At 42.5% G+C, this 25,608-nt stretch overlaps 1 protein-coding gene across 1 annotated transcript; it reads left to right on the top strand.

Annotated features, from left to right (window-relative positions):
- Window positions 1–814: 814 nt before the first annotated feature.
- Window positions 815–23,627, top strand: LOC311138901 (ras-related protein Rap-1A-like). The gene is made up of 8 exons (XM_084173696.1): window positions 815–866; window positions 9,823–9,911; window positions 10,279–10,347; window positions 10,484–10,540; window positions 10,797–10,937; window positions 19,882–20,025; window positions 20,140–20,268; window positions 22,283–23,627. The coding sequence occupies exons 2-7, from the start codon at window positions 9,855–9,857 to the stop codon at window positions 20,227–20,229; spliced, it is 558 nt and encodes a 185-aa protein (XP_084029822.1). The 5' UTR covers window positions 815–866; window positions 9,823–9,854; the 3' UTR covers window positions 20,230–20,268; window positions 22,283–23,627.
- The last annotated feature ends 1,981 nt before the right edge of the window (window positions 23,628–25,608 follow it).

The raw sequence follows: 25,608 nt of genomic DNA, 5'->3' as shown, positions 1-25,608 counted from the left end.
AGCCCAATAACAGTTGGAAAAATTTTTTTCTGCTCTTGGAGGAGCATGATAGAAAGTCGTCAGTCACCGCTGTCACATGCCATCTCCATTCTCTCAAAAACCTGAACATCCATCTGCACACAATGTGCTGGTGTGCCTCTAACTCTTGCACCAGTTTGACTATATTGTCAATGTTCAAAACCAGCCTGGTTCACACAGTCGGTCACATATGTGCTGTGACCCGGTTTGTCTGTGAGGAGGAGGTCAAAGGAGGGTGAAACTAACAGAGATGGTTTGATAATAAGATTGACATATTTGCTTAAATGCTTTTGGCTGAGTTTACTGATTGGGTTTGGCAGGGACTGTCATGGCCAAGGGGCCATTTATTTATTTTTTATTTAACCTTTATTTTACTAGGCAAGTCAGTTAAGAACAAAATCGTATTTACAATGACGGCCTACGCCATGATGTTAATAAAACATATATATAAATCCTGCATGGAAAATATATCCACAAATCAGTGAATAGTGAAGCATTGCAATTATAACCTGTGAATTACCCACCTTTTCTTCCCTTCTATGGCACATCCACTACCACCACAAACGGAACACGCGCAAAATGTGACATTGCCCTTTTAAGAAAACCGAGAAATAGTTAGGAATGACTTCTACTGTGCACAGAGCCCGGAGGGGGAAACCAGAGACACAAGAGGAAGCGAGACATCCCACTCCCTCAATGCTATCGCATTGGTTTCTATGGAAGAGCCACCCCTTTAAGTAGACAGGAACTGACACATTTCTTTCCAGTGGTAAGTGGCCTGAGTGAGCCATCTTCATTTATCCAACATCTTTGGATATACACAGACTGGCGGAGTGGAGCGAGAAACGGTGAGTGTAAAAAGGCTAACTTTATTTGGCCACCAAGACTGTCAAAAAGCCACCTGCGACAAAAATGTCGGCGCAACAATTTGAGGTTAGTTAGAAAGAAAAACATGACACATAGTCAGTGAATATGCTGCATTTAGCTACTGAGATTAGGAATTGAAACACCCACTACTAGAAGCTGTATGCAGTGCACTCCCATTTTAGTCAAGGCCAGGCGGAAGGGCAGGTAGCTAGCTAACTATAGGGTTGTGGAAAACACATGCTACGTGTTGCTAGATAAGATGGCTAACAAACTTGGAATGTATTTAAAAATAATAATAACTTTATCCAAAGATGTGTACTCTGGTTTATATTTTGTATTGTGTGCCGAGGCACAGGAATGCACGGAGCTACAGCTACGTTAACTCGTGAAGCGTCGACCAATCAGTCGCGTGCTAGTTTGCTAACTATTAGCATGCTAGCAAGCTAATAAGTTTAGCTGGCATTTGTATTTTGAATTCGTTTTAGACCTACTTGATTGCTACGACACAAGTGTGCTAGCTAGTTACCGTATGTATAGCTAACGTTCGTTATGTATTAATTTGAGTTAATCAAGTTGATTCTAAATAGTTAGCCAACGTTAGTAGACCTGCGTCAACTGTTAGCTAGCTAGAGAAATTACCTTAAGTGTCGATTGTTAACTAGCCTATCTACTTGACTTGTTAGTTAGCTGTTTGTAGGCTCAGGGTATGTTAGCTAGCTAACTGGCCACGGTGCAAGAGGCCAAATCATAGCATCATCACAATAATGTTTAGGTTGATATGTGGATGTCTTTTGGTTCTCCTGATGTAGCCAAGAGACTCCCTTCCGTAAAACATCTAGGAGGGTGTCACTGGCAGGAATTACAGTAGGGAAGTCAAATGAATGGGCTGCTGCACATAACTTTTTCTAGAGGGTCCGGTTAAACTGTGCATAATTACATTTTAAAAAAATCTCTAAATGGTTAAACTTGGGAGAAATGTGTCATTATTGAACAAATATGTACGTTTGCTTGATTTACTATCATGTTAAATAAAGATTGAATTATTTTCCAATATCTCATTAATGTATATTATACGCTACTTTCCATGATGTGGACAGTACGTTTTACTACATTACACAAACGGACGTTTTGACCACATCGAATTGGGGGGAATTACATATCCCTTTTACATCAGATTGGTAATGTTAGAATAACAGTTTATAGTGAACACAATGACACAATATAAATTGTTTAAAACAGTGTTTGTACTGTTGATTTTGTCATACGCGCTGGGGGTCGCAGATCTTAGAACTCGGCTATTATTTTCTTTCTCATGGCACGGATAATTCGGGGTGGTCTCTAAAAGTAGCTGGCCACACACCAATACACTGAATTGACCGTCAAACTATCACTTAAATAGCAGCCAACGTGAATCGTTATAGTTAACTAACAGAAAAAAACGGTTTCTTCCCTTTTCTGTGATGGCAGCCTCCCGAAATCAACATCCACCATTCCAAAATATAGATAAGCTTTCTACACGTTCTCATCTAACCAATCATGTATAGGTTATTGTGGCCTTTGAATAGTGTTAGTTTAACCCTTTAGACCCCAGTAGAATTCTAGAATGCTGCTGTAGAATACTGAGGATTTTCAAGATAAAGCTCATTTTCTCACACATTTCAAACAAACAGACATAGCTCAAAAACATAGAACAAATAACAATTACAAGTTAACTTAGTTTTAAAGAGCACAACCGTTTCTTTAATGACACCACATTCATGTAAATAGGAATAACACTCATTTTGTTTTCCATTGTGTAAAGACACTCACTATCAAAAAACGATTAACACTGATCACGACAAAAAAAACTAGTATTTTAAATTGTAGTACATTTGACTAAATTACTCACTCAAAATGTACCAAGTATAATATATTATAATATTCAGAAAGTATTTCTAAACCCACACAAAGTAGGCTATTGGATTGTCAAATGATTCTTATTTCTGTAACAATGTAAAAATGCTATTCAGAGACGTCCTGGTGCCACACTCTAGGCTCACCTCTTCCTGCCACTATAGGCCATATCACAAAGTGAATGCACAAGCTGCATTTTGAATGCTTTCATGGACCTGCGCCTGCGGTTTCTGGGAAGGGGCCTTTGCAGGGTTCCCCACACACAATGTACGCATTTATGATGGCAATGTTGAGCATCCCCCAAAACACATACTTCCACAATTTTCTGCCTGTGCGTCCAACATTGTAATAGCTCCTCAGTTGGTCAAGATGGTCAACCCAGTCCATTTTCTTGTTGTAATCCATTACAAGCTCTGGAACAGAGAAGTTCCTACCACTTTTAAAAACAACTCCAAAACCCCTGCCACTGCCACTTTAGGCCCAGGCTGTGTGGTATAAGGGTTAATGGTGTGCTCTTCCTCCTCCTCCTCCTCCCTCTTCCTCCTCCTCTTCCTCCTCCTCTCCCTCTGCTTCGCCCTCTCCATGTTCCTCTCCCTCCACTCTCCTCTCCCTCCTCTTCACTCTCCTCTTCCACTCTCCTCTCCTTCACTCTCCTCTTCCTCTCTCCCTGTACTCTCCCTCCTCTTCCTCTCTCCCTCCACTCTCCTCTCGCTCCACTCCTCCCTCCTCGCTCCACATCTCTATCCCTCCAATCATCTCTAACTCCTCTTCCTCCCTGCCTTTTTCTGCTGAGCCCTGACTCTCCACATCAATTCCTTCGCGTTCACTGACCTAGAGGAACAGAGTAACAGAGGGAGAGGAGCAACAAATAGGATGCAATTGTGGTCAGGAACATCATCTCTCTCTCTCTCCCTTCCTCTTTCTTTTTTCAACCAATCAGACTTTCTTCCTAATAGGGGGTTTCCATAATAAATTGTGTGATAGTTACACGCCTCCCATTCCACACACACACACACTCTCTCTCTCTCTCCTCCAATCAACTCTTGCTTTCTTGCCTGACAGACTAACAACAGAGTTAGCCAATGTTAGCCGATTAATTAATGAAGCTGGGACAGTTTCCAATTGAATTGCGTCGTAGAAACAGGACAAAACAAGCAACTTGTTAGCTGGCTGTGCAAACAAATATCTAACTCATCATACTGCGCGGGCATCTACTACCCTAACACGACAGCTAAGCTGTCAAATAATATCAAAACTAGGCAATGTATAGCCTATGAATATCTGCAACCTAGCAAACATGACAAACCATAATCATGGCTCAACAGAAACAAATTACTCTAGCCTTCATTTTGGTGGCTAGTTAGCTAGTTGTCTGTATGGCTAGCTAGTGAAAGTGACAGTTGAGGTTGACGCTTCGTGAGTGCAATCCAAATGTAACTCTACACACAACTTTTCTTGCCTGACAGACAAACTAGTTAGCTAGCTAGCTATAGCAAGCAGCTTTGGCCGTTTCCATATGAATTACATAGGTAGAAACAAGACAAAACAACCAACTAGTTAGCTGACTAAATACAGCTAAACACTGCAACTATTTCCATGAGAGAGAGAGCAATCATTCGAGCTCCACCGCTGACGTGCTAGCCTGTACAAATTAATTTAAAGAAAGGCTGTCGACTACCGCTATGAGTTCTAAAGGGTTAGCGCTACACCCCCAAACATTTGCCCCGTTCTATTGATTTCAGTGTGATATCAATGGAAGTGATTAACAAAAAAAGTTTGGCGTTACACTTACTGCGTTGGCGACCCATTTGAATCAAAATGCTGTCTTCTGCAAATTGACCTCTAACAGTGATGAACACATTAATCCCAACGTCCGTGCATTTTTTTGAGCGGTGTTAGTTTTAACAGGACATGCAACCTCATCTCCCCCTCCCGCACAATTGATTTCAACTTGATTATCGATGAGTGAATGACAAAACAGTGTTGCGTTTCTCTTTCTGTTTTGGTGATCCCGTATCAAAATGCAACATTCCAAAATGTAGCTGACTGTGTTCTGCAGGTTGTCCTCTAACCACTGCACATCGACTCTGTACCGGTACCCCCGTATATAGCCTCCCGACTGTTATTTTATTGTACTGCTGCTCTTTAATTATTTTTTATTTTTTACTTATCAATTTTTTACTTAACACTTATTTTTCTTAACTGCATTGTTGGTTAAGGGCTTGTAAGTGGTCCTCTGTAGCTCAGCACGGCGCTTGTAACGCCTAGGTAGTGGGTTCGATCCCCGGGACCACCCATACACAAAAATGTATGCACGCATGACTGTAAGTCGCTTTGGATAAAAGCGTCTGCTAAATGGCATATTATTATTATTATTATTATTATATTATAAGTAAGCATTTCACTGTAAGGTCTACACCTGTTGTATTCGGCGCATGTGGAAAATACAATTTGATTTGATGAAAAAATATCTCCAATTTCCATGAGGTTTTTGAGTTGTGGTAGTTTCAATCATCTACTCAAACTGATACTGTTCAAATTGCCACGATAAGGTTCTCTTCCATTATTACTCATTCAAACAACTTTACCCAGAAATCCCCCTACTAAGATGTCAGGAAATTACAGAAAAATACCCCACACAGTCAGCATCAGCCAAAGAGACAAAATCACAAGGTTAGAAGAGCAGAGAATCTATCCTATTATGAGCTACAGTTTCTATCCAAGTAATTCCATACTGGCCCTTTGTTTTTGACAAGAGAAGAGTCCCATGGAACTGGCATACCATACCCCCCCCCCCTCCCCCTCCCAATTGATGAGTGATTTATTGGCACTTGTCAAAACAATAGTTTTTGGTGAGTGTGCAGTTTATATTATATACAGTGCTCATAAAAAATAAAATAAATACAAGTAATATGATCAGGGCCTAAAATTAAGACCCGCCAAATGCGGGTAGAGTTTTGGCGGGCAAGATGTCTATTTCACCAGCCACGTAGGCGGGTGGTCAGGGCTCCACAGTGCAAGCATTCATTCCAATACTACATTCTTAGTATTGGAATGAATGACTATCAAGATGACACCGTTGGAATTCTCTGGAGGCGACAAAAAAAAGGAGAAACAGAAACGGGCTCATGATTATGGCTACTACTGGTAACCCAGGAAACCAGTAGTGTGGTGTCACAGCTCACTGTTGGCAACCATCACACATCTTCACTATCTGATCTTGTTCTTAGTCAGTGATTGCATCAGCAGTTCGCTTAGACCCCCTCTGACTCAACTCACCATGGTTACTACCACCAGTTGTTGCAGCCTTGGTTAAATTCAATGACTGACTTGCCCATAGTGGAGGTTGCCCTCAACATCAACCCTAAAACCTCTAGGCCTGCTGTGAGCCAGAAGACAAAGTCGCCACATTAGAATGTTGCAGAGACAGAGAAGGACATCTGGGCTAACGCTTCAGACAAATGTTTCAATGTTAATTTAGGCTAATCCCGTTTTCCACAGTGTTTCCATGGGACTCTTCTCTTGTCAAAAACAAAGGGCCAGTATGGAATTATTTGGATAAAATCTGTAGCTCATAATAGGATAGATTCTCTGCTCTTCTAACCTTGTGATTTTGTCTCTTTGGCTGATGCTGACTGTGTGGGGTATTTTTCTGTAATTTCCTGACATTTTAGTAGGGGGATTTTGTTTGAATGAGTAATAATGGAAGACACAACCTTATCGTGGCAATTTGAATAGTATCAGTTTGAGTAAATGATTTTGCACCATTAAATGACCATAACTCTTCTGACTCCAACCGTATTCAGTGCTAGCTTTGCTAGCAGAGGGTAAAAGGGGAGCGTAATGAACGGATACTTGCTATGGAAGTGCAAAGTGGTGCCTTGCATTATAGGAGTGTAGTTTCCACTGGCCAGTCTGGTCTGGAGAGATAGAGGAACCTGCCAGTCAATGTGTTGCTGAGTCAGGGCCAGGCGCAGTGACAGCTTCACTATCATTGTCACCGGATTACCAGCAACATCATAGAAAATCCCCCCCCCCCCACACACTCCAAATAGCCTACTGAATTCTAGGCTAAATGTCAGAGTACCTATCTGCTACTACAGTATGGCTATTAACGAAATTTGAATTAATCTTCCATCCGTAATCCATATACAGTTTAGTCTAATTTGTGACACATGGCTAAGACATTGTGGAGTCTCTGTCTCTGTATGTCTGTCCAACTCCTCTTCCCAGTTTAAGCCTTACATGGAGACATACCTCCGTCCATAGAGTGTGAGTTGTATGTTGGTGATGTCATGGTTTCAGCATGTTTGTGGTGCGTGGCTCACTCTCCTTATTTCTTAGTTACTATGAGGGATAGACTATTTAGCAGTGGAGGCTGCTGAGGGGAGGACAGCTCATAATAATGGCTGGAACAGAGTAAATGGAATGACATCAAACACATGGAAACAATATGTTTGATGTATTTGATACCATTCCACCAACCTCCTGTGCTGTTTAGGCTATTTGTTTTGTGATGAGATATTGAGGACAAGTAGGGAGGGAGAGATTGAGTTTGTTAAATAGATGGCCTCATGCGTGTGAGTGCAGTGCACGTGTGTGCAATTGAGGGAATTCAGTAGGTCGTCCCAGTATGAAAGCTGGGAGTGCAGTCAGAAAGCATCTGTACTGGAGCAGACTTTCTTAACCTCTACGGGATCGGTGTCCCGTATACGGGATCGGTGTCCCGTATACGGGACTGATGAGCTAACGTGCGCTAATGTGATTAGCATGACTGTTGTAAGTAACAGCAAACTTTTCAGGACATAGACATGTCTTTAAATGTGCCGAAAGCTTAAATTCTTGTTAATCTAACTGCACTGTCCAATTTACAGTATCTATTACAGTGAAAAAATACCATGCTATTGTTTGAGGAGAGTGCACAACAACAAAAAAACGTATCACGTCAACTGGTTTGATACATTCACATCTGAAGGTAAATAATGTACTTAAATTCAGTAATCTTGCTCTGATCCTAAGGGTCCCAGAGATAAAATGTAGCATAGTTTTGTTTGATAAAATCCATTTTTATATTCAAATGTAGGATCTGGGTTCTACAGTTTGAACCCTTGCTGTCTCTGGCTCCACACCCACCCTGCCCGGCCATCTAGATGTGTGAAAGTTAGTGTATAAACTAATGATCCATCATGTATGACATTTCTGGGAGTGTGTAAACTTACATTTTGTATTACCATATCATTTTTGTATGTTCTCTATAGTTATGTACTTGAAAATGTATCAACTGACCAATTCGCCACATTTGGGCAGACTTGATACAAAATAGTCCAGTATTGCAACGCTTCACTGGATCGATCTGAAACTTTGCACACACACTGCTGCCATCTAGTGGCCAAAATCTAAATGTACGCCTAAACTGCAATATTATATTGTGGCCTTTCTCTTGCATTTCAAAGATGATGGAACAAACACAAAAATAGAAAACACATGTTTTTTTGTTTGTATTATATTTTACCAGATCTAATGTGTTATATTCTCCATTAATTTCACATTTCCACAAACTTCAAATTGTTTCCTTTCAAATGGTATCAAGAATATGCATATCCTTGCTTCATGTCCTGCGCTACATGCAGTTAGATTTGGGTATGTCATTCTAGGCGAAAATTGAAAAAAAGGGTCAGATCCTTAAGAGATTATCTATGCATAGTGACATATTACCTCAATTATCTCGACTAACCTGTACCCCCTGTATATAGCCTCGTTGTTATTTTATTGTTGTTTTTTTACTGTAATTTATTTAGTAAATATTTTCTTAACTCTTATTTTTCTTAACTACATTGTTGGTTAAGGGCTTGAAAGTAAGCATTTCACGGTAAGGTATACACGTTGTATTCGGCGCACAAATTTGTTTTGATTTGGTCATCTATTTGAAAATAGGCCTAGTTGTTGTAGTTTACAGTTGTTTTTCACACATAATTTGAAGTGGAAGTGTATTACGCTACCAGTGACATTAAATCCACATCTTCAGCATGCGTCAGCGCTAATAATCATAAAACCTAAGTCTCTGTCCTCTGCATTTAAAATGATTACAGTTTTCACATGATGACTACGATGTGTGGAACAAAAACTCCACTGACAGGTAGACTGTTTCTTCTCAGAAGAGCATAGACGTGTGTGTGTACTTTCCCTGCCCCCCCCCCCAAAAAATTTTTTGAACTCCTGTATGATGAGGAGGATTAGTCTCCATAAATGATTCATTGGTCTCATATCCAATGAGGCTGTCTCTGGTGATGGTAGTCGGGAGCTGAAGGTCTAGGAGCTCCCCCTCCGTTTTTAGCCCTAGTTGGGCTTGTGTTGTCAAAGGAAGGACACTGAGGAGCATTCCAGATGGACGGTATTGTGGTTGTGGTTCTACATTGACAATAAATAAATGATGTATTTTTATTGTCTATTACACACAAGGTCCAACCGAAACTTGACTTTCGCTTTTATCCCAACCCCTCTGAATTGGAGAGGTGCAGGGGGCTGTCACATTGGGTGCCCGGCGAGCTGCTGTTTGTGGGGGGTTAACTGCCTTGCTCAAGGGCAGAACTAAAGATTTTTCACCTTGTCGGCTCGGGTTTCGAACTAGCAACATTTCAGTTACTGGCCCAACGCTCTAACCGCTAGGCTATCTGCCAACAGATTTAGCCAGCTAGCCTCTTCGCTTTACTTTAGCAGAAAGATGGGCCTGAATATTGACCCAGTTGTCAAGCCCATGCGACGTAGGCAATGGATTTCAGTTGCTGTATTCATAAACTGAATCCGACGGGGTGTGCTGCCTGCATGCATAACAGCCAGATGGTTGTGTCATAGGAGCAGGCGGCCAAAAACTCAAGCATCTCCATTCACACCCACAGCTGGTTTGTGTTAGCTAAAGGCTGAGGTCATATACTCCTCACCTCGGAGCTCCACTTATGGGTGTTCCCATTGTTATGTTGCTACTACGATCTTACTGGGAAAACTCAGTTTACAATACTTTTCTGTCTCTTTCTCTTGTCTGTGCAGACTGTTGGGCTGTCCCGTGAAGAGATCCCGCCATGCGTGAATACAAGCTAGTGGTACTAGGCTCGGGAGGCGTGGGCAAGTCCGCTCTGGTGAGTATTTTACTCTGGCCCTGACCACTGTTGTCTCCATACCAGTATATGCGATACGATGATACCAGATTTTCCTTGGTAAAAAATAAAACACGAAGCAGACTAAACTCTATGGTCCTTTTAAAACCTACTTTTGGAAAAGATTGTGTGCTATAGCTAAACACATGTGACTCTGGGTGACAACATAAAGCTGTCTGCTTAGTGCTCAGTCCAGCTGTCTGTCTGTTTTGTGAACCAACTAGCACATGCCAGGGTTTTTCAAATCCAGGCCTCAAGGTCCACAGCACCGTGACTGAATATTCCTGCCCCTAGTGATGCATTGCGAGTTATTGATCTGACTTGTTGTGGCCCGTGTCCTCTCTTACAGACAGTCCAGTTTGTGCAGGGAATCTTTGTGGAAAAATACGACCCAACAATAGAAGACTCCTACAGAAAGGTAAGTGTCCCATAAGGGAGGAATGGCCAGGAATAAGCTGATTGCTAGCATGTTGTGTTGTGCTCTCTTTCCCTCCCTCCCTCCCTCCCGCTCTCTGTGCCTCCTCTTTAATATAGTGTTTTCTTCTCCTCTGCAGCAAGTGGAGGTAGATGGACAGCAATGTATGCTTGAAATCCTCGACACAGCCGGCACAGTAAGTGGCTGTTGCTCAGCTCCAGTCCTGTAACCCAGGCTGACCCCTGAGTCTGTGTTTTTATGAAACATTTCTCAGAACTACCAAGACTAGATCAAATGATCAGCAGCTGCTAAATAAATTCATAGAATGGATCACTTATTGTGAAATTGAGAGGCGTTGAGAAGAGGATAGCGGTGTGTTGAACTATAATGACAAATGACATCTGAGTTTAAGAGACGGAGCGGAGCTTATGGTTTACTTGTCTGTCCTACAGGAGCAGTTCACTGCGATGAGAGATCTGTACATGAAGAACGGTCAGGGCTTTGCCCTGGTATACTCCATCACAGCACAGTCCACGTTCAACGACCTGCAGGACCTGAGAGAACAGATCTTGAGAGTCAAGGACACAGAAGATGTGAGTATCTACAGGAGATGACGTAGCATATTACCCAGTGTCCTTGTACCCAGTGTCCCCCTTGGATTGTAACTAAGGCCCAGCTTTATTCCTAATCAGGCCACATGATCAGTAAAAACTCCTGCCGCTAGCTAAAACCAACCAGTATATTTGCCACAGCCCGATATAACATTTTCCCATGATCATGAACTAGTCTTTGCGGTGCGATCATAACTGAGCTCATACAGCAAGAATGAGAAAAGGAAATATAATACAATTATTATTGCAACCCCTCCACATTAACCACAGTACCATTATTATAGCAACCCCTCCACATTAACCACAGTCCCATTATTATAGCAACCCCTCCACATTAACCACAGTCCCATTATTATAGCAACCCCTCCACATTAACCACAGTCCCATTATTATAGCAACCCCTCCACATTAACCACAGTCCCATTATTATAGCAACCCCTCCACATTAACCACAGTCCCATTATTATAGCAACCCCTCCACATTAACCACAGTCCCATTATTATAGCAACCCCTCCACATTAACCACAGTCCCATTATTATAGCAACCCCTCCACATTAACCACAGTCCCATTATTATAGCAACCCCTCCACATTAACCCCAGTCCCATTATTATAGCAACCCCTCCACATTAACCACAGTCCCATTATTATAGCAACCCCTCCACATTAACCACAGTCCCATTATTATAGCAACCCCTCCACATTAACCACAGTCCCATTAACCACAGTCCCATTATTATAGCAACCCCTCCACATTAACCACAGTCCCATTATTATAGCAACCCCTCCACATTAACCACAGTCCCATTATTATAGCAACCCCTCCACATTAACCACAGTCCCATTATTATTGCAACCCCTCCACATTAACCCCAGTCCCATTATTATAGCAACCCCTCCACATTAACCACAGTCCCATTAACCACAGTCCCATTATTATAGCAACCCCTCCACATTAACCACAGTCCCATTATTATAGCAACCCCTCCACATTAACCACAGTCCCATTAACCACAGTCCCATTATTATAGCAACCCCTCCACATTAACCCCAGTCCCATTATTATAGCAACCCCTCCACATTAACCACAGTCCCATTAACCACAGTCCCATTATTATAGCAACCCCTCCACATTAACCACAGTCCCATTATTATAGCAACCCCTCCACATTAACCACAGTCCCATTATTATAGCAACCCCTCCACATTAACCACAGTCCCATTATTATAGCAACCCCTCCACATTAACCACAGTCCCATTATTATAGCAACCCCTCCACATTAACCACAGTCCCATTATTATAGCAACCCCTCCACATTAACCACAGTCCCATTATTATAGCAACCCCTCCACATTAACCACAGTCCCATTATTATAGCAACCCCTCCACATTAACCACAGTCCCATTAACCACAGTACCATTATTATAGCAACCCCTCCACATTAACCACAGTCCCATTATTATAGCAACCCCTCCACATTAACCACAGTCCCATTAACCACAGTCCCATTATTATAGCAACCCCTCCACATTAACCACAGTCCCATTATTATAGCAACCCCTCCACATTAACCACAGTCCCATTATTATAGCAACCCCTCCACATTAACCACAGTCCCATTATTATAGCAACCCCTCCACATTAACCACAGTCCCATTATTATAGCAACCCCTCCACATTAACCACAGTCCCATTATTATAGCAACCCCTCCACATTAACCACAGTCCCATTATTATAGCAACCCCTCCACATTAACCACAGTCCCATTATTATAGCAACCCCTCCACATTAACCACAGTCCCATTATTATAGCAACCCCTCCACATTAACCACAGTCCCATTATTATAGCAACCCCTCACATTACCACAGTCCATTAACCACAGTCCCATTATTATAGCAACCCCTCCACATTAACCACAGTCCCATTATTATAGCAACCCCTCCACATTAACCACAGTCCCATTATTATAGCAACCCCTCCACATTAACCACAGTCCCATTATTATAGCAACCCCTCCACATTAACCACAGTCCCATTATTATAGCAACCCCTCCACATTAACCCCAGTCCCATTATTATAGCAACCCCTCCACATTAACCACAGTCCCATTATTATAGCAACCCCTCCACATTAACCACAGTCCCATTATTATAGCAACCCCTCCACATTAACCACAGTCCCATTATTATAGCAACCCCTCCACATTAACCACAGTCCCATTATTATAGCAACCCCTCCACATTAACCACAGTCCCATTATTATAGCAACCCCTCCACATTAACCACAGTCCCATTATTATTGCAACCCCTCCACATTAACCACAGTCCCATTATTATAGCAACCCCTCCACGTTAACCACAGTCCCATATACTCTCTCAGGAGGAGGATACCCTTTTTTGGTGATCTGTAGAACCCCTTTCCTCTAGCTCTCTCTTTTCATCTCTCTCTTTCCTGTTCCCCCTCTCTCTCTCTGGGGGTGGGACTAAACTCTCTCTCTGTGTGCCAATAGAGCCCTTGGACTTTGTTGTGATTGACTCTTTTTATTGCCTTTTGCTCGTTCTTTCCCCCCTGGCTTGCTGTTCCATGTGGTCTGGTCCGAGGCTTTGTTTCCCCCCTGGCTTGCTGTTCCATGTGGTCTGGCCCGAGGCGGGTGATTTCCACAGGGATGATCTCCACTGAAATTGCCTAGTCATCAAAAACACACAGGATGGGCCGGGGAAACCTGTCTGAGGCACTTCAGATTAGAAAGCCATTACATGATGGAGGTTAGGAATTGATTGTAGGATGAGCATCACTGGCTGTCAACCGGGAGGAAAGCCCATGCGATCCCTTTCCTCATCGTTTTGTCTCCAAATACTCCCAAGACTAAACACTTGTGCTTGTCTGCCAACTACTGTACTGCAGCTGTCTGTGGCTGCTATCATTCCTCTGATTTTAAAGAGCGACTGCACACCGATTCCGCATGTGTTTCTCAGTCTGAGGAAGTCTTGAGGGTGTGGTTCGACGTGGCAGTTACTGATGTTTGTCCCCCATGAGACCATAGGAATAAAGCCAGTATGACTTCCTCAAAATAGTCTGAATGAATCCAACATCACTCAAGAAATCTGTAATAAATCGACGTTTTTGCGGAGGTTTTATTCGCACAATCTACCTAAGGTGTTTGGTGCAGTATTTATCAAGTAAGAAAATGTGTTACGTGTTGTCTTATGTAAACAAATTCCAATCCTCTGCACTGCTGGGCAGGGCCCGGTTTCTCAAAAGTTCATAGTTAGAACCTCCGCATGGTTAAATCTCAGAGCTGTTTCCCAAAACTATTGTTATTAAAGAGCCACTGAACACGCCGATTGGCACGTATGTTTTTCTGTTTCTCATTAGGAAAAAACCAGATTTCAGTCTTGGTGTGTTTCCTGACCGATTTAGATGACTGACGTTATGACCTATTATCCTATTTACACTTTGTAATACATTTGGACACTAAAATAGCTCTTTCTGACTCGTATCGATGCCACATAGGCCTTTTTCAAAGGGATTTGTTGTTTTTAAAGGCAGTCGCTCTTTAACGTTGCACTTGAAAATGCTCGTAATCTAACGTCTGCCTCAGTCCACTCATAGAGCAGCTAAGTGTGTCGTTAGATGCTTTTTTGCTTTCCTGCGTCACTTTATACACAGAAGATCTCCGCTAAACACAGAATCACATGATTTATAAATCTCTCTATGACCACTGATAACTTCAGAACAAAGTTGACTACAAATACAAAGTTGCCAATGTCTTTGCAATTGATACAAACAAGCGACATAAAGTGCCTTCAGAAAGTATTCATACCCCTTGACTTATTGCACATTTTGTTACAGCCTCAACACACAGTTCTCAATAATGACAAAGTGAAAACATGTTTTTAGACATTTTAGCAAATTTATTGAAAATCAAATACAGAAATATCTCATTTACATAAGTATTCACACCCCTGAGTCAATACTTTGTAGATGCACCTTTGACAGTCATTACAGCTGTGAGTCTTTCTGGGTAAGTCTCTAAGAGTTTTCCACACCTGGATTGTGCAACATTTGCTCATTATTCTTTTGAAAATTCTTCAAGCTCTGTCAAATTGGTTGTTGATCATTGCTAGACAACCATTTTCAGGTCTTGCCGTAGATTTAAGTCATAACTGTAACTCGGCCGCTCAGGAACATTCACTGTCTTTTTGGTAAGCAACTCCTATAGATTTGGCCTTGTGTTTTAGGTTATTGTTTTCCTCTAGAATTTTGCCTGTGCTTAGCTCCATTCCGTTCATTTTTTTTAATTCTGGGAAAACTCTCCAATCCTTAACGATTACAAGCATTACCATAACGTGATGCAGCCACCACTATGCTTGAAAATATGGAGAGTGGTACTCCGTAATGTGTTGTATTGGATTTGCCCCAAACATAACACTTTGTATTATGACAAAAAGTGAATTGCTTTGTCACATTTTTTGCAGTATTGCTTTATTGTTGCAAACTGGATGCATGTTTTGGAATATTTATATTCTGTACAGGCTTCCTTCTTTTCACTCTGTCATTTAGGTAGTATTGTGGAGTAACTACAATGTTGTTGATCCATCCTCAGTTTTCTCCTATCACAGTCATTAAACTCTGGAACTGCTTTAAAGTCACCATGGTCTCATAGTGAAATCCCTGAGCAGTTTCCTTTCTCTCCAGCAACTGAGTTAGATTGGACACCTGTATCTTTGTAGTGACTGGGTGTATTGATACACCATCCACAGTGTAATTAATAACTTCACCATGCTCAAAGGGATATTCAATGTCTGCTTTTTTTTTTACCCATCTACCAATAGGTGTCCTTCTTTGCAAGGCATTGGAAAAACCTCCCTGGTATTTGTGGTTGAATCTGTACTTGACTGAGGGACCTTACAGATGGTTGTGTGTGTGGGGTACAGAGATGAGGTAGTCATTCCAAAAATCATGTTAAACACTATTATTGCACACAGAGTGAGTCCATTCATCTTATTATGTGACTTGTTAAGCACATTTTTACTCCAGAACCTATTTAGGCTTGCCATAACAAAGGTGTTGAATACTTATTGACTCAAGACATTTCAGCTTTTCATTTTTAATTAATTTGTAAAAGTTTCAAACATTATTCCGCTTTGACATTATGGACTATTGTGTGTAGGCCAGTGACAACAAATCTAAATTGAATCCATTTTAAATTCAGGCTGTAACACAACAAAATGTGGAAAAAGTCAGTGTGAATACTTTCTGAAGGCACTGTATAAAAATATGCTTAAAATGAAAACAGAGACTACTGCATTAAGATATAAATGGTCTACACTAGGCTATAGGCCCATTTTTAATTCATATTGAAATACATTTCATGTTCAATACATTTAGTTATATTTTGCTACGGTCTAATTTGTCTCAATATATTTCATGATGTGTAGCCTAATGTGTGCAATGATGTGCCAAGTTAGTGATTTCGTGCATTTTTACTGGGTAAGCATTAGAATAAGCCACGTCAATATTTGCAGCAATATTGGTGGTAATATCGCTCTAGGAGCTGATTGTGAACTAATTCAGTATTGTGAACTAATTCTAAGGTTAAGGTAAGATTTGAACTGAGAAAGCTGATCCGAGAGCAGCTGATCCGAGAGCAGCGCTGTCTTCTTTTACGATCCTATCAGTAACACATGCTCCAACGACGCAGTTAGCCACAGTTCTCTCTGCATGCTGTTTTGGGAAATGCAAATTACATCTTCGGCCGTTGTAGGAAAGATGCATCGTTAAAACCTTCGCAAGCCTAATTTCCATCGGGAAACTGGGACCAAGTCTGTCTCACTGTCTGTGTGTTCTACGGTAGGATTGGATAGAGCTGTGTATCCCGTGTTAGTGGGCAAGTGAGCATTGTTGAAATCAAAACCCAACCCTCAAGTAAGTCTCACTTACAAAACTCTGTTTTGGACGAGACTGACTTTATGACCAACATTATCCTATTTACACTTTGTAGTCAATTTGACATTTATTTTTTATTTTTTTGACAGTAGAATAAATGTTTCTGACTAATATCAATGCCACACAGGCCATTTTCTATCAGATAATTTGTTTATTGCCTTCAGTTGCGCTTAAAGCTTTTCAGCCAGTTTCTTTCATTGACCCTTGCAGGAATGCATGACCAACGAAGTGCTTTCAGTGTTTTTTTTCCTGGAGTCGATGGATTCTTGGTTGAATTTGGGCAAAGTGAGTCCAGTGCTGCTCAGTCCAGTGCTGCTCCAAGTGCTTGATGGGAATGCCACACGCCATTTACTACCACAGGGTTGGAGAATGTGGAGACACTGAGGGCTCATGGTCTAGCCAGACTCGATTACAGACACTTTGTACACAGGGAAGACACAAGCTAAAAAAACAGAGAACCCACACAGAAAGGCTCTGAAATAGGTGCTTAGATGTCCCACTTTAATAAGTTTTGAGGATTCTTGGTAGGATTTTTTAAAAAGCTAAATGTGATACAATGTAACCATAAGATTGCTCAAAATGCAATTGCAACAGTAGCAAGTGTTTTAATCAGTAGACAATTTACCAGTGCAAACCTGGACACTACAATGAACCTGTACACCACAGGCCATTTCCTAACATTTAAACAACTAGTCTCATAAGGTGGTGAATGACGTGATGGGACCAGTGAAGGCTTTTCTCTCATTTTGTATTTTCTTTGGTTACAGTACTTACTTATGCAAGAGATCTTGTGACTCCTGCTGTCTAAGCCATCGTCTGTTCAGCCAGAGTAGTAGGCTAATGCCGGACTTGTGATTTCTCCATGTGTACGTCTCTGTGTGGATCTTGGACACGGGTGGCTTAACTTGCCTGCCTCCATGACTCTAGGTCAACCGTCGTTCAACAGACCAGTCTGAGGGTTTGTTTGGATTTGAAACTTCAGAGCTACCTCCATGGGGCTAGTCCAAACATCTGCTTCCTATCGTCTGGCCTACAGCCCTGTGAGAGAGGGCACTTTATAACGCCCGAGTAGGGTGAAGTTGCCCCCAAACGCTGTTCTTGCATTCCTGCATCATCAGTTAGGATCTGGGAATGAAAAACTTAACCTAGATCTGTGCTTATATATAGCAACTTCTACACAGAGCTGCTCTTTCTAGTAGAGATGTGAACGTTTAAACGAAATTGGGATTCTTAACGTTTAAAAAAAACCTAACCAAATGATTATTTTTGATAAAAATAATTTTTACGTAGATGCAGAAAGTAAACAGCAAAGTGGGTCAATTTCCGCACCAACTAAGAGCGTTGAAGTGCGAGGCTCAACTTCTCCACTGTTTTGGTGCCCTGGTTACCAAGTTGCGAACCCGTGCACATGCGCAGATACTGTGTGTGACTGGGTGAGAGCGAAGTGTTTCATCTCCTCGCCTATTCATTGATGATGGCCCCTACTTTACTGACGTTGCGATACATTCCAAGCCAAGAAATTGCGAGGTACAGCTTTTGATTGCTGATAGAAAGGCCTAGTGCACGGTTCTGACTGTCTGCCTGGTGACCAACCTGCCTATACTGTGCCCCTCCCCTCTCTCGCTGTCACTCGCTAGCTCGCTATGAAAGATGCAAGTGTTTATGTTCTTTTGAAGTCTCCTCCGTTCCAAAAATACTGAATCTTAGGAGTCATCTTGACACTCTGAAATGGGAGTGGACACCGGGAGTCGACGTGCAAGGAGACGAGGAATCAATATATTTGGAATTGACTCTCCACCACTATGCCATCGTCGTTAACAGTTGGGAAATGGCAGAGAAAGGCCAGCGACAGCAGTGAAGTCCTGTATGACAATACTTTGAGAAGTTAAATGAGAAGGAAATGCAAACTTTGCGAGGTGGAATTGAATTACAGTAATGGTAGTACAGGTACAATGCTTAACCATCTGAAAGGGACGCTCCGTGAGACCCAAACCATTATACACACACACACACAGTCTGCCATGGTATCATTCCATGGAGCAGCTGGGGCATGGAATGCAATGCAAACACAGAGAAGCAGGCAGGAAGCTGATTTCTATCCTGCGTGGGCGGGGTGGCCATTGTTTCCACTTTTACCCACCTCCCTAGACAGCCAGAACACTGTCAGGATGTGTATGAAAGAGACTCTATCTCACACAAACACACACACATCCATATGTTTTTCATCTGGTCCCAGTGAAATGCTTCAGAAACATTTTCATGTTATCCCTTGTGCTATTTGCTCTCTCATCCTGTTCTCTTCTCTCCTCTCCTCTCTCTTCCTGTTCTCTCTCATTCTGTTATCTTCTCTCCTCTCTCATCCTGTTCTCTCCTCTCATCTCCTCTCTCTCTCTCTCATCCTGTTCTCTTCTCTCCTCTCTCTCTCTCATCCTGTTCTCTTCTCTCCTCTCTCTCTCATCCTGTTCTCTTCTCTCCTCTCTCTCTCTCTCTCATCCTGTTCTCTTCTCTCCTCTCTCTCTCTCTCTCTCTCTCTCTCTCTCATCCTATTCTCTTCTCTCCTCTCTCTCTCTCATCCTGTTCTCTTCTCTCCTCTCTCTCTCTCTCTCTCTCTCTCTCTCTCTCTCTCTCTCTCTCTCTCTCTCTCTCTCTCTCTCTCATCCTGTTCTCTTCTCTCCTCTCTCTCTCATCCTGTTCTCTTCTCTCCTCTCTCTCTCTCTCATCCTATTCTCTTCTCTCCTCTCTCTCTCTCTCTCTCTCTCTCTCTCATCCTGTTCTCTTCTCTCTCCTCTCTCTCTCTCATCCTGTTCTCTTCTCTCTCTCTCTCTCTCTCTCTCTCTCTCTCTCTCTCTCTCTCTCTCTCTCTCTCTCTCTCTCTCTCTCTCTCTCTCATCCTGTTCTCTTCTCTCTCTCTCTCTCTCTCTCTCTCTCATCCTGTTCTCTCCCTCATCTCTGTTCTCTTGTCTCCCAGGTGCCTATGATCCTGGTGGGTAATAAGTGTGATCTGGAGGATGAGCGGGTGGTGGGCAAGGAGCAAGGTCAGAACCTGGCCAGACAGTGGAACCACTGTGCCTTTTTAGAGTCCTCCGCAAAGTCAAAGATCAACGTCCTCGACGTGAGTACTTATAATCAAACTGCTGACCAGTGATTCAAATGATGATGCTAAAGGATTGGATTTGTACGGCAAATAGGGCTTTTTAAAGCACTTAACAATGTTTTTGCCTTGCAGATCTTCTATGACTTGGTCAGACAGATAAATAGGAAAACGCCTGTGGAAAAGAAGAAGGCGAAAAAGAAATCCAACTGTGTCCTGCTTTAAAGGTCCCCTCCCCTCCACCCTGCAGCAGCTCTGAGCCAGGTGAGTAGGTGACTAACATGCTCCTCTAATACCCTGACTGGCACACCTCCAGCCTTACTGCCGGACCTCCGGCCTTACTGCCGGACCTCCGGCCTTACTGCCGGACCTCCGGCCTTACTGCCGGACCTCCGGCCTTACTGCCGGACCTCCGGCCTTACTGCCGGACCTCCGGCCTTACCGCCGGACCTCCAGCCTTACCGCCGGACCTCCAGCCTTACCGCCGGACCTCCAGCCTTACCGCCGGACCTCCAGCCTTACCGCCGGACCTCCAGCCTTACCGCCGGACCTCCAGCCTTACTAGAAGGAGCACAAACCCCTTCTCAACTCACAATATGATATGATATGTTTGATCAGCAGGTTATACACACTTTATTCTTTAATTTATTTGGTACTTTTTACCCCTTTTTCTACCCAATTTCGTGATATCCAATTGGTAGTTGCAGTCTTGTCCCATCGCTGCAACTCCTGTACGGACTCGGGAGAGGCGAAGGTCGACAGCCATGCGTCCTCCGAAACACGGCCAAACCCTCCCCTAACCCGGACGACGCTGGGCCAATTGTGCACCACCTCATGGGTCTCCCGGTCGCGGCCGGCTGTGACACTGCCCGGGATCTAACCCGGATTTGTAGTGATGCCTCTAGCCTTAGACCGCTGCGCCACTCGGAGGCCTTTATTATTGATTTTAATGGCTGCTACTACAACTCTGGCAGTAGATTTTCATGTTGTTGATTGAATTGAGATGGCCTGAGAGCATTCATGGAGAGTTGACTGCTTCCTGTCATTAGAGCTGGAAGGAAATGGCTACATCTGCTGGTAGCATGGTGTCACTGTGTCCACATGACTACATACTCATGTCCATATTGCTCAGTTGATCCAGTTTGTAGGGTAGTCGTCAAAGCATATAGGTCTAGGACCATGCTACAGTAACTGTAGAATGTGTTTAATCTGTGGTTCAGTCCCACAGTGAGGGGCCCCATTCAGTCCAGCAGCCCCCAGGCAGTGTCTGTCCCCTCTGTCCTCGGCCGGCCACGCCACCAAGAGCACTGGACTGGCACTAATGGGATTACAGACCCACTGTTTAGACCACAGGAGCTGCCAGGCTGGGACGAGGTAGAGCAGCAGAGCTGGGAGGGTGGTGTCAGGCCCCGTAGCTCTCAGGCTATATGGACCCAGTCTGGTCTGAAAACAACCCCTACAGTTCGCTATACCTGCCCGTTGGTGTTTATAGGTCAGAAGGAATTGGATTGGAGTAAGCAATATGTTGATGTCTCTGATGGGCTTTGGGGAACATCTGCCATATTTCCTGTTCCTCTCTGGTCCCTTCAGTTCTGAATGCTTAGGGCAGTTGTCTCCATGTTCCTCTACTCACTGTATTACCTGGCCCAGCTTCTTTCCCAAGCTTGCTTTGCCTCCACGCCTAATGGACTATATAGGCTCGTTTATATATTTATTTTTTTACTGTTTTTTTTATTTAGCCAATTTCTCACTTTTTAACTCTTCATTGTTGGGAAAGGGCTCGTAAGTAAGCATTTCACTGTAAAGTCTACACCTGTTGAATGAGCTGCATGTATATTTGATTTGAATGAAAACAGAAATATGCACTCCTCCAACTGGCCAGGAGAGGGCAGCACTTCAAATCAAGTGTTATTGGTCACATACACATATTTAGCAGATGTTATTGCAGGTGTAGCGAAATGCTTGTGTTCCTAGCTCCAACAGTGCAGTAGTATTTAACAATTCACAACAATACATGCATCTAAAAGTAAAATAATAGAATTAAGAAATATATCAATATTAGGACGAGCAATGTCGGAGTGGCATTGACTAGAATACAGTATATAATATGAAATGAGTAAAGCAGTATGTAAACATTATTAAAGTGACCAGTGATTCTATGTATATAGGGCAGATATATATCACTTGCTAAGTGATATAGTATAGGACGTTTCCTTGAATGAAATTGACAGTTTTATATACTCCATTAATCTTTACCCCACTCCCTCCACCTATATAGAATGCTGTAATGAAGATTGCCCAGATTGGACCGTGCCAGCATTCTGACAGCCCCGCCTCCCCCATCAGCCATAAACGGTGACGACACAAACAGCCGACTGCTGATTCGCTATTATCAAGATATCAAGGCAGGACACAAGGAGAGGGAAGACTGGTGTCCATCTCACTCAGACTTCTCTCTGATCTGACATCAGTGAGCCCTGAAGGACAATCTTCATTTCCCACATGCTGAACCACCATAAACTCTCTGAAAGTCTTTGAAATGGAAATGTCCATGCTCTGGCTGACCAAGAGCCCCCTCCTCCTTTTGAGAGTTTAAAAACGGTTACCTACGAAGAAAAAAAAATATTTCACTTGAGTATTTTAGATCTTCGCAATATAGCGTATTTGAAGACATGGAAGTTGACTTTAGTTGTATGAGTATAAATATCTTCAGACAGCATGGTCACATCTGGTATTAAGTGTAGTAAGAACTTTCAAGTGGATGTAACAACTTTTTTATAGCCATACACCCATTTCCCTGTGCCAGTCATGTCAATGGTGGACCATATGTATTTTGGTTTCGCTTACTTCCATGGACTTTCTCTTCAGCAAATATCTCTGTGACTTAATTTTATACTCAGTCACTGGGATTTCATAGTTCCCATTAAAATATTCTAATGCCATTTTTTGCATAATAATGATTGGGAAAATGGGTCTTTTATAGAAGAAATATGGGGGGGAAAGGATTAATTTCTATGTCTCTTGAAGCAGAAATATATTATACTAAACCAACTTTAATAATGCTTCTTGTGTTTTTCTGTCAAATGATCATCCAGCTTTTATGGATGATACAATTTTTAGTAAATTTTAATTATTTTGGTCATTGTATTTTGTGGATTTAACCCATCTGACTTAATAATCATACAGTGTCATTAATAACCAACTCTATGATAATTAGGGGGTTAAATCGGATGGGTACAAACTAAGTGGAATGTTGTTCCATCACCAAGAATGAGCAAACAGTTGCACAGTGGCAGTTCAATACAAAGCGATATGGCATAATGTCACTTAATTGCTCCCCCAATTTGCTTGGTAAATCCTGTCTGCAACGTGTAAATGACATTACCAAAGCTGACCACCAGAGGGTGCTGTGTGAGTGTAAAAGGGCAGCGCCATATGGGCCTACACAGTGCCTTCAGAAAGTATTCACACCCCTCGACTTTTTCCAAATGTTGTTGTGTTACAGCCTGAATTTTAAATTGATTACATTTGGGAGTTTTTGTCACTGGCCTACACATAATACCCCATAATGTCAAAGTGGGATTATGTTTTTCGAAATGTTTACAAATTAATAAAAAATGAAAAGCTGAATGTCTTGAGTCAATAAGTATTCAACCCCTTTCTTATGGCAATCTAAATAAGTTGCATGGACTCACTCTGTGTGCAATAATTGAGTTTTAAGGTGACATTTTTCAACTTCATATTCATCATCTTCAGCACCACCCCAACATCAACATGTGTGAAAATGGCACGTTTCTATGTTTGTAGTAAAAATGATGGAAGATCTGTTTCTTTCCAATGACGTTGTCAAACAGTTAGTAGGCAATGTCTACTCATAATTGGTTAAAATCATATGATGCACACCGATGTCATTGGAAACACATCTTCCTCTCGTTTTTACTACAAAACATTGAAACGTGCCATTTTCACATACACATTTGCTGCTATAACAGCCTCCACTCTTCTGGGAAGGCTTTCCACTAGATGTTGGAACATTGCTGCGGGGACTTACTTCCATTCAGCCACGAGCATTAGTGAGGTCGGGCACTGATGTTGGGAGATTAGGCCTGGCTCGCAGTCGGCGTTCCAATTCATCACAAAGGTGTTCGATGGGGTTGAGGTCAGGGCTCTGTGCAGGCCACTCAAGTTCTTCCACACCGATCTCGACAAACCATTTCTGTATGGACCTCGCTTTGTGCATGGGGGCATTGTCATGCTGAAACTGGAAAGGGCCTTCCACAAACTGTTGCCACAAAGTTGGAAGCACAGAATTGTCTAAAATGTCATTGTATGCTGTAGTGTTAAGATTTCCCTTCACTGGAACTAAGGGGCCTAGCCCGAAACATGAAAAACAGCCCCAGACCATTATTCCTACTCCACCAAATTTTATAGTTGGCACTATGCATTGGGGCAGGTAGCGTTCTCCTGGCATCTGTCAAACCCAGATTCGTCTGTCAGACTGCCAGATGGTGAAGCGTGATTCATCACTCCAGAGAACGTGTTTCCACTGCTCCAGAGTCCAATGGCAGCGAGCTTTACACCACTCCAGCCGACGCTTGGCATTGCACATGGTGATCTTAGGCTTGTAAGCTGCTGCTCAGCCATGGAAACCCATTTCATGAAGCTCCTGACGAACAGTTCTTGTGCTGAAGTTGCTTCCAGAGGCAGTTTGGAACTCTGTAGTGAGTGTTGCAACTGAGGACAGATTATTTTTACAGCGCTTCAGCAATCGGCGGTCCTGTTCTGTGAGCTTGTGTGGCCTACCACTTTGCGGCAGAGCCGTTGTTGCTCCTAGACGTTTCCACTTCACAATAACAGCACTTCCAGTTGACCGGGGCAGCTCTAGCAGGGCAGAAATTTGACAAACTGACTTGTTGGGAAGGTCGCATCCTATTATGATGCCACGTTGAAAGCCACGAAGCTCTTCAGTACGGGCCATTCTACTGCCAATGTTTGTCTATGGACATTGCATGGCTGTGTGCTCGATTTTTATACATCTGTCAGCAACGGGTGTGTCTGAAATAGCCAAATCTACTCATTTGAATTGTCCTTGATGCTGGGGTGGTGCTGAAGGTGATTAATATGAAGTAGAACAATTTAGACATTTCCCTTTAACATGATTTTCAATGACTACCTCATCTTTGTACCCCACACATACAACTATCTGTAAGGTCCCTCAGTCGATGAGTGAATTTCAAACCCAGATTCAACCACAAAGTCCAGGGAGGTTTTCCAATGCCTCGCGAAGAAGGGCACCTATTGGTAGATGGGTAAAAATAAAAAAGCAGACATTAGATATCCCTTTGAGCGTGAAGTTATTAATTACACTTTGGATGGTATATCAATACACCCAGTCACTACAAAGATACAGGTGTCCTTCCTAACTCAGTTGCCAGAGTAGAAGGAAACTGCTCAGAGACCATTGGGACATTAAAACAGTTAGAGATTTTACTAGGTGTGATAGGAGAAACATTGTAGTTACTCCACAATACTAACCTAATTGAGTGAAAAGAAGGAGAATAAACATGCATCCTGTTTGCAACAAGGCACTAAAATAATACTGCA

The sequence above is a fragment of the Coregonus lavaretus genome (genome assembly GCF_964263955.1).
Source record: "Coregonus lavaretus genome assembly, chromosome: 12".
In the NCBI taxonomy this organism is placed as follows: domain Eukaryota; kingdom Metazoa; phylum Chordata; class Actinopteri; order Salmoniformes; family Salmonidae; genus Coregonus; species Coregonus lavaretus.
This window is presented reverse-complemented; position numbering and strand designations above follow the sequence as displayed.

Excerpts from the sequence above, each read along its gene's own strand:
- LOC311138901 (XM_084173696.1), top strand. The coding sequence starts at position 9,855 with ATGCGTGAATACAAGCTAGTGGTACTAGGCTCGGGAGGCGTGGGCAAG. Across the intron at positions 10,348-10,483 it reads TAGAAGACTCCTACAGAAAG|CAAGTGGAGGTAGATGGACA; the intron begins GTAAGTGTCCCA and ends TCTCCTCTGCAG. Across the intron at positions 20,026-20,139 it reads CAAAGATCAACGTCCTCGAC|ATCTTCTATGACTTGGTCAG; the intron begins GTGAGTACTTAT and ends TTTGCCTTGCAG.